Source organism: Rutidosis leptorrhynchoides, chromosome 1 (genome assembly GCF_046630445.1).
Source record: "Rutidosis leptorrhynchoides isolate AG116_Rl617_1_P2 chromosome 1, CSIRO_AGI_Rlap_v1, whole genome shotgun sequence".
Classification (NCBI taxonomy): domain Eukaryota; kingdom Viridiplantae; phylum Streptophyta; class Magnoliopsida; order Asterales; family Asteraceae; genus Rutidosis; species Rutidosis leptorrhynchoides.
The window spans coordinates 517,205,662-517,220,918 of NC_092333.1; the positions used below are offsets into that span (position 1 = coordinate 517,205,662).

Genomic DNA, 15,257 nt, shown 5'->3' on the forward strand with positions numbered 1-15,257 from the left:
TTTCAATACATATCCCATACATAGAGATAAAAATCATTCATATGGTGAACACCTAGTAACCGACATTAACAAGATGCATATATAAGAATATCCCCATCATTCCGGGACACCCTTCGAATATGATATAAATTTCGAATTACTAAAGCATCCGGTACTTTGGATGGGGTTTGTTAGGCCCAATAGATCTATCTTTAGGATTCGCGTCAATTAGGGTGTCTGTTCCCTAATTCTTAGATTACCAGACTTAATAAAAAGGGGCATATTCGATTTCGATAATTCAACCATAGAATGTAGTTTCACGTACTTGTGTCTATTTTGTAAATCATTTATAAAACCTGCATGTATTCTCATCCCAAAAATATTAGATTTTAAAAGTGGTACTATAACTCACTTTCACAGATTTTTACTTCGTCGGGAAGTAAGACTTGGCCACTGGTTGATTCACGAACCTATAACAATATATACATATATATCAAAGTATGTTCAAAATATATTTACAACACTTTTAATATATTTTGATGTTTTAAGTGTATTAAGTCAGCTGTCCTCGTTAGTAACCTACAACTAGTTGTCCACAGTTAGATGTACAGAAATAAATCGATAAATATTATCTTGAATCAATCCATGACCCAGTGTTTACGTATCTCAGTATTGATCACAACTCAAACTATATATATTTTGGAATCAACCTCAACCCTGTATAGCTAACTCCAACATTCACATATAGAGTGTCTATGGTTGTTCCGAAATATATATAGATGTGTCGACATGATAGGTCGAAACATTGTATACGTGTCTATGGTATCTCAAGATTACATAATATACAATACAAGTTGATTAAGTTATGGTTGGAATAGATTTGTTACCAATTTTCACGTAGCTAAAATGAGAAAAATTATCCAATCTTGTTTTACCCATAACTTCTTCATTTTAAATCCGTTTTGAGTGAATCAAATTGCTATGGTTTCATATTGAACTCTATTTTATGAATCTAAACATAAAAATTATAGGTTTATAGTCGGAAAAATAAGTTACAAGTCATTTTTGTAAAGGTAGTCATTTCAGTCGAAAGAACGACGTCTAGATGACCATTTTAGAAAACATACTTCCACTTTGAGTTTAACCATAATTTTTGGATATAGTTTCATGTTCATAATAAAAATCATTTTCCCAGAAAAACAACTTTTAAATCAAAGTTTATCATAGTTTTTAATTAACTAACCTAAAACAGCCCGCGGTGTTACTACGACGGCGTAAATCCGGTTTTACGGTGTTTTTCGTGTTTCCAGGTTTTAAATCATTAAGTTAGCATATCATATAGATATATAACATGTGTTTAGTTGATTTTAAAAGTCAAGTTAGAAGGATTAAATTTTATTTGCGAACAAGTTTAGAATTAACTAAACTATGTTCTAGTGATTACAAGTTTAAACCTTCGAATAAGATAGCTTTATATGTATGAATCGAATGATGTTATGAACATTATTACTACCTTAAGTTCCTTGGATAAACCTACTGGAAATGAGAAAAATAGATCTAGCTTCAAAGGATCCTTGGATGGCTTGAAAGTTCTTGAAGCAGAATCATGACACGAAAACAATTTCAAGTAAGATTTCTACTCGAAATAAGATTGTTATAGTTATAGAAATTGAATTAAAGTTTGAATATGATTATTACCTTGTATTAGAAATATAACCTACTGTAAGTAACAAAGGTTTCTTGATCTTGGATGATTACTTGGAATGGATTTAGAAAACTTGGAAGTAAACTTGCAATCTTGAAAGTATTCTTGATTTTATGAAACTAGAACTTTTGGAATTTATGAAGAACACTTAGAACTTGAAGATAGAACTTGAGAGAGATCAATTAGATGAAGAAAATTGAAGAATGAAAGTGTTTGTAGGTGTTTTTGGTCGTTGGTATATGGATTAGATATAAATGATATGTAATTTTATTTTCATGTAAATAAGTCATGAATGATTACTCATATTTTTGTAATTTTATGAGATATTTTATGCTAGTTGCCAAATGATGGTTCCCACATGTGTTAGGTGACTCACATGGGCTGCTAAGAGCTGATCATTGGAGTGTATATACCAATAGTACATACATCTAAAAGCTGTGTATTGTACGAGTACGAATACGGGTGCATACGAGTAGAATTGTTGATGAAACTGAACGAGGATGTAATTGTAAGCATTTTTGTTAAGTAGAAGTATTTTGATAAGTTTCTTGAAGTCTTTCAAAAGTGTATGAATACATATTAAAACACTACATGTATATACATTTTAACTGAGTCGTTAAGTCATCGTTAGTCGTTACATGTAAATGTTGTTTTGAAACCTTTAGGTTAACGATCTTGTTGAATGTTGTTAACCCATTGTTTATTATAACAAATGAGATGTTAAATTGTTATATTATCATGATATTATGATATATTATATATCTTAGTATGATATATATACAGTTAAATGTCGTTACAACGATAATCGTTACATATATGTCTCGTTTCGAAATCATTAAGTTAGTAGTCTTATTTTTACATATGTATTTCATTGTTAATACACTTAATAATATATTTACTTATCATTTAACATAATTAACCAAGTGTATCAATATCTTAATATGATTCATATGTACCTAGTAAGACGTTGTTATAACGATAATCGTTATATATATCGTTTTCGAGTTTCTTAAATTAATAGTCTCATTTTTATGTATATAACTCATTGTTAAAATACCTAATGAGATACATACTTATAATAAAATCATGTTAAATATAAATATAACCATATATATATGTCATCATATAGTTTTTACAAGTTTTAACGTTCGTGAATCACCGGTCAACTTGGGTGGTCAATTGTCTATATGAAACCTATTTCAATTAATCAAGTCTTAACAAGTTTGATTGCTTAACATGTTGGAAACACTTAATCATGTAAATAACAATTTCATTTAATATATATATAAACATGGAAAAGTTCGGGTCACTACAGTTCTCTCTCTCATTTCTGCTCAAGGCATCCGCTACAACCTTCCCTTGACAGGATGGTATTGAAGTTCACAATTTAATCGTTAAGTAATTCCGTCCAACGTCGTCATCTCGTGTCGAGCTATTTCCGTTCAATTATGTGATGTAAGCTCTTACAGTCGGTGAAGGTAGTAAACTTGGTTTCGTACAGGTAGTGTCTCCACTTTTTGAGTGTAAATATTACAACTCCTAGTTCAAAGTCGTGCATAGCGTAGTTCTGTTCGTGAATCTTCTTTTCTCTTGGAGTTCACCAATACATCGTTCACAAACAAAATGACGAATTTGCCTAAGTTATGGCTTACACACACGGTTCATGAGGTTCATGGTCACTATCGATGCGTTCGTCAAACCAAACGGCATCACTGTAACTTCATAATGTCCTTAGCGTGTTTTAAATGCCATCTTCGGGACATCAGCTTCTTTGACTCTCTATCGGTGATATCCAGATCTCGAAGCAATCTTTGAGTAATAACTAGATCGTTGTAGTTGGTCAAACAAGTCATCAATCCTCGGTGGCAGATACCGATTATTGATCGTCAACTTGTTCAATTCTCTATAGTCGTTACATAATCTCATCGACTCATCCTTCTTCTTAACGAACGAGACCGGAGTTCCTTCTCGAAATTTTATGGATTGCACCTTCCAGTGCTTGTCACACCTTATGGTATTCAACTTTTTGATGTTCTTTATCATGGGAAGTTCTTATAGTTCTAAAGGTGCAAGTCTGTATATTGTACGCTTAACGAGTGCAACTGTTGGCATCAAATCAATCCGAAATTCGGCTTTACGGTGGTTTGGGCATGTAACTCCAGAACAATCTCTATTAGTCGGGACATATTCGGGTCTCTAAATCACTAATTCACTTTGCTCACATGTGCCAGGTTCGTAAGACATCCTATTCTCATGTATTTCCGGACCTTCTATTAGTTAACGTAACATAGTGATGTATCGCTCTCCTCACCAATTTACAATTCCTTAGTCCTATAGGATACGCATTGTCTAGAGGAAAAAATAGTGTTCTTAATATTGTGGCAACTATCTTTAGATATAAAACTTCTATCAGTGCCAGTGTCAACAAAACATAGACATTAAGATCGCTGAGCGGAAACGTACCTTTGGCTGAATTTGGATCCTTGCACGTTCCACGGGGTGATGGATAGTTGTAGTACCCTGAGTAGATTCACCCTCCTTCTTTCTCGGATAGTTCTTCGTGTAATGACCTACTTCATCACATTTAAAACACTTATTTTTTTAGTGTTGACCCTACAGTCTAGGGCCAGGTGTCCTTTCTTTTGACACTTGTCATAAATCAGCACCTTGCAGCCTCCACGATGGTGCTTTCCGCACTTCCTAGACAATGTTAGCTTTCCTTTGTAATTTGTGTTGGATGAAGATCCCTTCTCGCAGCTACGGGGCATCCCTTGTTTCTTACCTAGGTTCTGTGCGAGGTTTCCAACATAATCCTCACCTCGTTTCCTTTTCCCCTTAACTCCACTTCCTCCGGCAGGTATCTCCTTTCCTTTCATTCGGCTAACCTATTTCATCCGGTTAATCGCCATGTTGATGACTCCAAGTATTGTCTTTGGTTGATGGGGAAAGAACAAAGCCAAAAACTTCTGTCGGCAATCCCGACATGTACCTCTTGATTGCTACACCAATTGATGGAACTAAATGTAGGCAAAGCAACGATAGCTCCCAGAATCGGTTGGTGTAACTAGCAATGTCATTTCCAATGACCCTTAAACTCAGAAGTTCAGTTTCCCACCTCATTCGCTCTTGTCTGGGACAGTTTTTCTCAATCGTACAAAATCAAAACCTGCAGCCATAAGAGCGTCAGCCACTCGTTGGATAATGAGTTCTTCAACTTGAGCCTCGAGCATTTCCGCAGTAAACATTATTCCTTCAACACAAACGGTACACCGAAATAAGCCCAATGAAAATAGTGTTATTGAAAATATACTAGCAACGAGTGTTGAAGACTAGTAGATAATAATAGTACGGAGAGATTCGTTAATAGTGAGATGTAGTGTTAAGCAACACTAGTATTAGTAAGAAGTGACAGTAGTGATAGTAGTGACAGTAGTGTCGCTAGTGATAATAGTAGTAGTAATAATAGTAGCATGAACAGTATATAGTAGTGGTATCAATCACTAAGTAGTAACAGTAGTAGTAACGATAACCATTCACAATAGTAACTAAACACGTTAAGTAGAAAAATCCTCATTCAAAATCCATGCATAACCAAAGAAAGTACATAATCCCTCATGTCATAAGTAAAAACCATAAAAGCAAAACCACATCTAGAAATGTATGTGCAATTATCAAGTAATAAGCAATAATAATAATGAAAAAGCTTCCAATAGCGTGGAATAAGTCCAAACAAGCAATCTCTATTTCCGTTTTTGAAGCTCCTTCAACAAATACTCGACCATCCTCTCTAGGTACTCAACTCTGGACGTAAGGTTATTGGGGTTGTTGTCATCATCAGCAGCAGCAGCAGTGGATGTACTAGGTTTAGAGGTAGAAGTGGAAGCGTCATAGGGATGATAACGATAACACATCTCAAGTGATTGGTTGTCACAGCGAAAACTCTTATAGAATGGGTTATTGGCTCGATCGGGTCCTTTAGGTATCCTACGGTGGCCTCTCGGTCCGTAGGGGTTAACAAAGTCAGGATCAACAAAAGGTGACTGGGAACGAGTAGGAGAATCGGGTAAATTAGGTTCAGATTCGGATTCGGTTTCTGGGTCCTCCTCGGGATCCTCTTTTGGTTCCTCCTCTTCCGGCTCTTCTTCTTCTGGCTCTTCCTCGTCCGGCTCTTCCTCGTCCGGCTCTTCCTCGTGCTCGGATTTCATCTCGGATTCAGACTTAATATCATCCGCAAACTCAAGTATAATGTTCCATTGTGCTTGCACTGTTTCCTCGGATTCCGTGTCGGAGTCGGTAAGAATGACAGGATTGGAAGAAGTCATCTAACACTCAAGAAAAACACAAGGTTAGTACACTTAGAAATCATATCGTTCGAGTAAGGTAATAAGTAGCGTAACTAAGGTTTATGTAACTTAGCAAGTCTAGGGTTAACGTTACAGTCCAGACTCAATAGACGTCCTAAAATTCAACACTCTAATGCAGCCTAGACTTAGGTAACCGATCTGCTCTGATACCAACTGTGACACCCCGCCAAATTCCCATCTGACGGCGTGTTACACATAGGTCCCACAGTTCACAGTTACGCCCTCTATATGAGACGTTTCAAAACAATCGCATTTAATTTTATTAAAAACTTGACTTTCAAAACATTAGTCAACAAACTCAAAATAAATAACACTATTGTGATCGTAACCACAAGTCTATAGTATTAAACATATGCAAAAGTTTAATTGCGAAAGTAATAATTGTCTTTATTAAAACATGCTGACTCCACGGCCAGACCATATCATCAAACACAGCGGAAGCAAAAACCTCTTAAAGACCTGAGAATATAAACACGCAAAAACAGATCAACAATAATGTTGGTGAATCTACATGTTTAATAATATAACAAGTCTGAAAAACAGTTATCAAAAAAATAGTTTAATTCCATTGACCACAAGATTTTAATATGCACAACCCGAAGTTGTAAAATTACTGCATAATTTCACGAGCACCTGAATACTAACAATGACCAGAGTATAGAAACCACTACATTTCCCTTACCCCATAAAAAAAATGTTTACACCTGTCCAAGTGTAATAAAAAGTTCAAAGTAAATGCGCCACATTTAACAATGTTTGGACGAGGCTTGTCTAACCTAACGGATCCGTCCATCTAAATTGTGCTTACCCGAAGGTAATAAAAGTATTCAAGCTAGGGGATTTTCGGACATAGCTCAATATGCAATAAATAATTACTCGTGTCAACATAAAAACATTTATAAAAACGTAAGTAATAAGCGTGTGTTCTCATCCCAAAAATAGTAAGTAAAAATGGAACCGTAGCCTCACCTTTGAATAGCTCTTGAACAAACGTAAGCAAATAACTTGTACAGTTTATATCCGGGTAAAACAACCTAAGTATACGTATATAGGTTGGTCATTATTTATGTCTTATAATACAGTAGTTTCATAGTATAAGTTGTCTTATTGCTCGACTCGACTCGTTTCAAAGTAAAAGTCAACTAATTCATGCAAGTCAAACAAAGTCAAACCAAAAGTCAAACTAAAAGTCAAACTTGGTCAAAGTGGTCAAATAAAGTCAACATTAGTAGGTTCATGTCAAATGTTGGTCAACATGTCAAACCTAAGTCAACTAACACGTTTCAGATCATAATTAGTCAAATACGCGATCACAGTTTATCGTCTAGCATAACGTTCATGTACAAGTTGTATCACATAACACATAATACATGGTAGTATGACAAGCTCCAGATCTTAACTAGACATATAAACATTTCAAAAAAACAATAGCAAGGTGTCATACGATACATATAAGTTGGGTTTCAGAATGGACGCATTTATGTTCACTAAATCAGTTTCTGACTGCGCATCAATCTCGTTTTGGCTATAACCGGATCTGGGGACATGCAAATCAAGATAGGTCAGTGGCCATGGTTCAAGGAAAAATCAAATTAACACATATCCAAAATTTAGCCATTTTTGTTTAGCCAATTAGTACAGTTAATTCAATCAAGTTGGATGTTCTGTTTCAGCTCAAATCAGAAGTCACCGAAACTATGGCCTTAGTGTGCACAATAGATCAGTTTTCACAACTTGACATAAACTAAACATAAGCCACATAACATATAAAGTTTCATTATCCAAAAGGGAAAGGTCTCAAAAGGTCCACAACTCATGCTATAAGACTATAGGTGCATACGTTACAGATTTGGACTGATTTCAGGTTACCATTTCGATTCGCATATTACTCAAGTTTCAAAAATCCAAATGAACTATTCATTCCATTAATAAGAGGCAAACATAACGAAGGTTAGTCGAGTCTGTTTAAACTATTCACATGAACTATCCACATAATCTTTAACTAATTAAATTACAAAAATCAATCCCTTAAATTTGATAAAGACGACCCAAAACTCAATAGCCACACTAATAGCATTAGAAGGATCACCTGGAGTAGTCCCCCTACATCTACCTCTTTTTTGCTTTTTTTCTATTAGACATCATATAAATTAATCAGTGTAATGTATTCAACAACAAAATTCAAACATACAAGTAATGCATACAACATACAGATAAGCAAGAAAAATAAAATAACCCATGAGCAGCAACGTTTATATAGCACACACCAATTACAAAACAATTAGAAAATTAGTATCAAGTATTCAGAATTATAACATGGGACAAAACCTGAAGTAAACACAAGCCAACCTTGTATTACACAACGTTAATAACCTGAAGCTTCAATAGATGTCAAAACAAATGGACCACACAAATTCCAACTGCTCAAAACAGAACATAAACAGCCGTTCGAAAGTAATAAGCAAACAATAACCACGGGAAAAAAAGAAGAACAATAATCGATCCACCGACAACCAACTATTGCATCTTCACAAAAAAAAAACGCACCTCCGCAACACAAAAGGAAGAGAAAGAAGAAAGCAGCCTGAAAAGTGTACATCAAATCTCCACTGAATACATGTGATTACATGAGAAAGAACAAACCTTACATGGTTCCAATCTCCACTGAATACTTGTAATTACATGATTTAAAATTGTAACATATTTTGCTAGATTCAGAGGATCAAATTGTGTTTTGAAATTGAATAGTAAAACCATAAATTGATGATATAATCGTCAGTTTGAAACATCGATTTCAGCAAATCTGCACATCTACGTGTGTTCATGAAGCAGTAAAATAGAAGTCCACAACAAGCGAGTATCAGCGGTTATACCAAAGGTTATTTTTTTTTTTTTTTTTTGAAAATGAAAGTATGATACAAAAGTTACAGGGATGGTATTATACAGCTTAAAAGTTTGATTTAGGAGCAACTCCAAAACTAAGAGCGCGTATTTGTTTGTTTTGTTTGTTTGAGGGTATAATTGGAAACAGAGTAAAAGTCTTACATGAAAGATTACGTGGATAGTCCCTGTTAATAGTTTTAACGAACTCAGTTAACTTTCGTTAGGTGATAAATGAAATTGAGACTTTAAAATTTTCTTAAGGATGAAAAATGTATAAAATAAAAGACAAGGGCAAAAAGTGAAAAAACACGTGAATGAAATGGACAATTTTATATAATATAAAAAAAATTAAAAATACGCACCTAAGTGAATTACCGATGTTATAAATAGTTTCTCTCAAGTGATCAAGGACTTCAACCAGCCCAACACTATCGATCGATAATACTCCGATCATCCATCATCTTCTCCAATATTTTCCCAGTTTTATCACTTTTAATCTTTTTTCATTTTTTCAAAACCCTAGTTACCAATCATTCATTTCAACGTACAAATTAACACTCACTTCGTTCTTTGATCCCTCATTTTCATCAGCTTCTGATTGTAATTGATCTGAGTAAGCTCGATGGTCTTGGTTTTTCGTTAATTTCGACTTAATTATGCTTCAATTGATATCTGCTTTCACTGTAAGTTATTTGTGTAATATTTCCTTTATGATAAATTCATACTTATATATTTAACGTTGAAGTTTTGTTGACTTGAATATCCGTACAATTGATTTACGTTCCTTTTTTATACTGTAATATTTAATATCTGCAGTTAGTGAATTTAGGTTGTTTTTGAACTAAAGAGACTGTTGATATATTAGTACTGATTATGATTATTTCATTGTAAGGTGTTGTGGCATTTCTGGACATTTTCCTTTAACCCATGTTAACATTTGTTGTCTTCAGTTACATCCAATCTCATATTTGTATCGGAAATTAGTAACATTTGGCGTTTGATTTTTAGTTAATGAATATCTGTTTTGTTTATGAAACTTGCAGAAGCTGCAGCATTTAACATGGAGTATGCAAAGTCAAAGTGGATAGATGATCACAGGCATTACATAGGCAGGCTTGAAACAGCCATTGAACGTCATATATCTGATGATGATGCTATCCTCCGCTTCTGTGTTGATGATTGCATTACTCATATCAATATTTGATGTATCTCAAGAGCATGATTGTGGAAGCCGATGTTTTCACATTCTTTCTGGTATTTGCATTTGGTGAAAAAGGGTCGGACTAGTCACCAAATCGACTAGTTGGCCGTCTTGGCTGACTTTTGCAGCACTGATAATTCCGATGTAGCAAAACTTTACAAATGTGTATGCACTGTCTAGTGAAAATTCGAAAAGGAGATTTTAAACTGGTTGATGTAAGTTTTAGTAATCTCAATTCTAAAGTTATATTCAATTCACGATCCCTGCTGCCAAATGACCTCCACCTTAACTGTAGACCTTTTATTTATGAATCATGTGACACAGTTTACATGCTATGCCAAGTATTATTTGGTTAATGGAAATTTTCTTATCTTTATATATTTTTTATCGATGATTTTTACTCAAGTCGTGTCATTAACAGACGGCAGACCAGTATAATTATCGGATTACGAAATACAACACAGCTATTGTTTCTGACAATCTGACATTCACAAGTGACATTGCTACCTACATGGGTCAGATGGTAACTGCGATGGACAAGATATTAGAGGTTAAATATATTGTTAACCATGTATTAGTTCTCAGGCCTAAAAGGTAGGCATGACATACTATTATCTATTTATTGAACTTATATGAATTGACACCCACTAGGATGTTTGAGGTCACTCACAAATAATTTCTTGACTAACATTTAAAGTTATTTACGATTTGATTATATTCAAATAACTGTGGCAGGGCTACTAGGATGAGAATTTGTTGCATCCCTTGTTGGGCATGCTCAAATCTAACCCAACGGGTGTCTTTGTTGGTAATATCACGTGAGCATTTTGCTATAAAGAGATTCTGGATCAACTTTCTTGGTACTATCACGTCATCAAATGCGTCATGTTAACTTTAGTTTTGCATCTGTTATAGTTTTATAGCCTTATACCCTTCGAAAATTGATAGTCGATCCAAAAGGTTTCTTATTAAAATATACATAAACCATTAAGCATATAACCACAAGTTGTGATACTTAACTCATTATAGTCTAGTTATGAGCTTGAAGACTTGGTACAGAATTTCAAAATTTATAAATTGTAGTTTAGAGGTGTATCCACTAATATGGGAGGACTAAACATTATAGTTATCCAAATGAAAAGGTTAACACGGAGTATGATATAGCTCATGTATTTAAATGTAATCTACTCCGTATCACTTTGAATTGCTTAGTAAGTGAAGTTTTTAATATTTAATTGTAATCATATGTATCAAATGAAAATCCAACACCCCATCTATAAGATCATTCACAACCTCGACTGTGACGTCACAGGCGGTTTTGACGCTTTTTGGTCAAAAAGTGCAATCTGACTGTGATTTGGCAATGTCAGTTTCTGACATTTTATAACCGTGTGTGTCAGTTTTTTGTGTTAAATATTGGGTAGGATGATGTGGTAAAATCTGATTGGAAATGGGGTGGGAAAAAATAAGTTAATAATAATAATATATATTTATTAAATAAAGAAAATGTGTGATTGGCCAAAAACAAAACTGACGGTGCAAACAAAATTAGTCGTGGGAGTGACTGATGGACTGACGCCTCTAGGACTGACGTTGCAATATACTCGTCACTTTTCGTCAGTTTAGTGACAACTGGACTGACGCCCAGGGACTGACGCCGCGATGGGTCTGGTCTAAGTCAAGTCAATCCAACTAGGAGCTTACTTTTAAGCCTTGGCTTAGCCTTTTTCATTAATTAATAAGTGAAATTTTTTTTATCTAAGTTCAAACTGTATCATATGTTTGTATGCGATGTACGAATTCAAGCTGCATAAAATCTTATTCTTCCGAAATCTCCGTTTTCAGTTTTTTTATATGATGAAAATTAACAATAATATTACTTTCAGGCGGATATTTTACGACAGCAGGCAATTCACCGTGTGCATGGGATGATGACAACGCGCCAAGCAGCAAGGAGTCTGAAAGTATGCTTAACTTATTTTTCTTTTGAAAGTACTTTGATAATGCAAGTTTGAATTTATGGATTTTGCGACTTAATTTGAAGACTAGACAAGATTTACCTGTTTGCAGAACTGAACCAGAACAAACACACAACTGAAGTAGTAACTTAACAATGTATAGCACAAATCGATAGTAACATTATAGATGTGTGTCATTCTGAACTGACTGTTATTTTTGGAACATTAAATACCTATCAAAACACAATACCAAATGACAGTAAGTGATTTAAAGCATGCTATCAGCCTTAGCTGGTAATCTCCTGAAGAAATTACTAGGAACCGAAGGCATTTTGCTTCGAAACCGAGGGTGCCTTAACAAATACAAACCCGTAACCAAAACCACAATCTTAAACGGCGTGACATACAAAGCCACCGCCACAAATAAACAGAACACCGAAAACAAACAGCTCGCTCTTGGATCCCTCCAGCTCAAAAGTGCCTGAAACCTTTCTCCTTGTGTCGCAATATCACCAACAACTGTTTGAATCCTCCCTGCAACACTACGAAGCCGGTCGTATCTCATTTTCGTCACATCTTGTGCCTTAGATGACGGAAAAGTGTCGAACTCTTCGTCTAGTTCATCCGGTAACACCGCTTCAGCCCACGATAGTTTCGTATCCATATGCGGAGGATGCCTAGGACGCGATCTAAAGTTCCAAACTCCGATAAGGAACATGTAGAGAAAAACTGTCGGGAGAATCAGTTCGGGAAAACACACCAATATGAAAAACAGGATATGAACCAGGATCGAAGTGAGCGGGTTCTTCCAATGGCAAACGTCTCCAAACCATTTGCTCATTGAAATCATACCCGAAAATAGTGAAACTATTCGGAAGAAATTCGCTTTACTTCTTCTCATACTCCACATGTGTGAATCGACGTCTAACATGTACTCGACCACTTCTTTTCTAAGTGGTGGTTCGGCCCGACCCAACCGCACCGCAACGATGTTCATGGCTTGATATCTTAAACTGTCGAGTTGGTGCACCGTTAACGGATGTTGGTAATGCATTTTAGGAAGTAAAGGTTGACTGTAAAGGTAGATCATGTTTGCGAGCGATAAGCAAGTGAAACGAAACGCTAGTTGGAGCTCGCCGGTTTTTTTTAAACCAGACGGTTGTAAAACGAGAAGCGGATACGAATGTGTGTAAATTCGATCCGTTTCGAGTGTAGATAACCTTATTCTTATCTTACCAATTCTCGCGTCTTTCGCTGCTCCCCCTTGTTCATTACCCAAATGGGCATTATCAAACACGCCCAAACTGACAACTGTACACGGGTCGTAAACTTCCCATGTGTACTGCTCGTTCCATTTAGGATTAAAGTTTTCAAGTATGGTTCGGGTTCTGACCCATTTTTGACCATATTTAGCAACACAATAAGCATCTGTCGTTTTCTTCCCGTCTTTCGTTTTCATTCCTTGGAGTCCTTGTGCACTCAATATCCCAATTTCGAGAATCCCGATTGGCTTTTTCCATAGTTGACGGGCCGTGGGCCGTTGGTCACTAATGTACATAGTCGATTCGTCTAGTACATGATAACCACCTTCGAGACAAGCCCGAAGATGAATTCGGGTCGAAAATTTAAGCTCCATTCTTCTTTCTCCCTCTAACATACCGAACCCGAACTGTTCAAGATTGAACCACCGAGAATGAACGGGCCGATGGTCTAACCGCTTTTCAAAAGTATTAAGCGGAAGAACAATTCGACCCACAATCTCCTCTTTCGAACCGGCTTTGTTTTCAAGCGTAAGAACCAACGATTCTTCAAACGGCTCGGCTGCTACAAACACCAAATCTTCGTTCCATAACGGATTCGTGGTTTTCGTTGCAGACAATTTTGTTTTCAAAATTTGATTCCCAACTTGAGCTTTCACAAAAACTTGTGGAGGTTGTGATTTGTCTTGACTTTCAACATCATGTGCTTCGATCACGTTCACCCGAAGGTACCAAAGTTTAGGCGAAACGTACACCTTCGATCTAACGCTAAAAACGCCCTCACCTTGAACCTTAGCGGCATCCGAATGCCACGCTTCAGAAAACGCCTCGTCAGCTTGCGTTCCCATCCAAACCGCAAGCATTATCTCTCCTTTGACTTTTCTTTCACCTCTTCGGTCCTCAAGTCTATACCATTGAGGGGCTAACGGACTATCTGGTGGGACCCGTTGCGGGACTTCATTCATATCAAACGTTACCTTCCCTAAATAATCATCTCTTGATATCATATCTTTATCTTTAACATACACTTCAAGAACCGTTGATTGTATCTTATCTTTAGAGAACGCGAATACTTGTCGCCATTCTGCGTAAGTCCGCTTTTCAAAATGCTGAGTTTTTCCTTTATAATTGCCGAGTTTTACTTCAACATAGGGATCACAACTTGCGGTTAACGGGTTTATAGGAAGATCTCGGGCCTTTTCAACCCGAACGTAAAGATAAAACATTTGCTCCACGAGATCGTAAGTGCTCGTTACTCTGTCACTCATTATCCACCCTCCCCCTCCCTTTACGCCGCCGTGGGGCCACCTTTCACCGAGTTGCGGCTTCGTGTCCTTTATTTTGTAGTCATCCTTTTTTTCTTCAGCTGGTTTAGAACCCATGTTACGCTGCTCTTCTGCAAATCAAACAAATTCAAAGTGTTTCATTAAACATTATACATGATCAAGTAAAAAATTGTTTCAAGTATAATAAAAAATTGTATACATAGTGCTAATTGAGAGATTAAGTTAAGATGAGTACCTTTTTACTTGAATGAAGCTGCTAAATCGTTTGTAAATTTTTAGTTGACGAGCTTCACAGAATCACAGTTACCGTTTTATGTGTATTTTCGAATTCTTTGTTTGTGTGAAACTAAAGGACTAGATGGAAAGTTGAAATATATGAAGTGAGGCTTACTTTTGTAGCTGTTGATTTTGAAATTTTGCCTTTCTTCTTTATTCAACGATCAAAATTATAGTGGAAGGAGAACCTAATAAAAGTTGCTTTCTTGAAACGCAGCTCTATTAGTTGATACCTTTCTTCGTATTAAGTCTCATACTTTTTCGTATAATCATTGATGGGAAAAGTTGTTTCTAGTCTTAGGAAAACTAATAATCATATTATCTGATTCAATTCAAGAAAACAGTC

At 35.8% G+C, this 15,257-nt stretch overlaps 2 protein-coding genes across 2 annotated transcripts; one reads left to right on the plus strand and one right to left on the minus strand.

Annotated features, from left to right (window-relative positions):
• Positions 1–9,352: 9,352 nt before the first annotated feature.
• On the plus strand, positions 9,353–12,496 carry LOC139886649 (uncharacterized). Its single transcript, XM_071870589.1, has 5 exons — positions 9,353–9,614; positions 9,975–10,347; positions 10,554–10,726; positions 10,868–10,992; positions 12,019–12,496. The coding sequence occupies exons 2-5, from the start codon at positions 10,294–10,296 to the stop codon at positions 12,120–12,122; spliced, it is 456 nt and encodes a 151-aa protein (XP_071726690.1). The 5' UTR covers positions 9,353–9,614; positions 9,975–10,293; the 3' UTR covers positions 12,123–12,496.
• LOC139886648 (FT-interacting protein 1-like) lies at positions 12,249–15,006 on the minus strand. The gene is made up of 2 exons (XM_071870588.1): positions 14,871–15,006; positions 12,249–14,745 (listed from the first exon to the last, which is right to left on the minus strand). Exon 2 carries the CDS (start codon positions 14,729–14,731, stop codon positions 12,359–12,361), a length of 2,373 nt encoding a protein of 790 aa, XP_071726689.1. The 5' UTR covers positions 14,732–14,745; positions 14,871–15,006; the 3' UTR covers positions 12,249–12,358.
• Between the last annotated feature and the right edge of the window lie 251 nt (positions 15,007–15,257).

Bases quoted from the DNA above. Each gene is read 5' to 3' on its own strand.
- LOC139886649 (XM_071870589.1), top strand. From the start codon at position 10,294: ATGTGTATGCACTGTCTAGTGAAAATTCGAAAAGGAGATTTTAAACTG. The intron at 10,348-10,553 runs GTAAGTTTTAGT...TGTCATTAACAG, and splicing joins GAGATTTTAAACTGGTTGAT to ACGGCAGACCAGTATAATTA. The intron at 10,727-10,867 runs GTAGGCATGACA...TAACTGTGGCAG, and splicing joins TTAGTTCTCAGGCCTAAAAG to GGCTACTAGGATGAGAATTT.
- LOC139886648 (XM_071870588.1), bottom strand. From the start codon at position 14,731: ATGGGTTCTAAACCAGCTGAAGAAAAAAAGGATGACTACAAAATAAAG.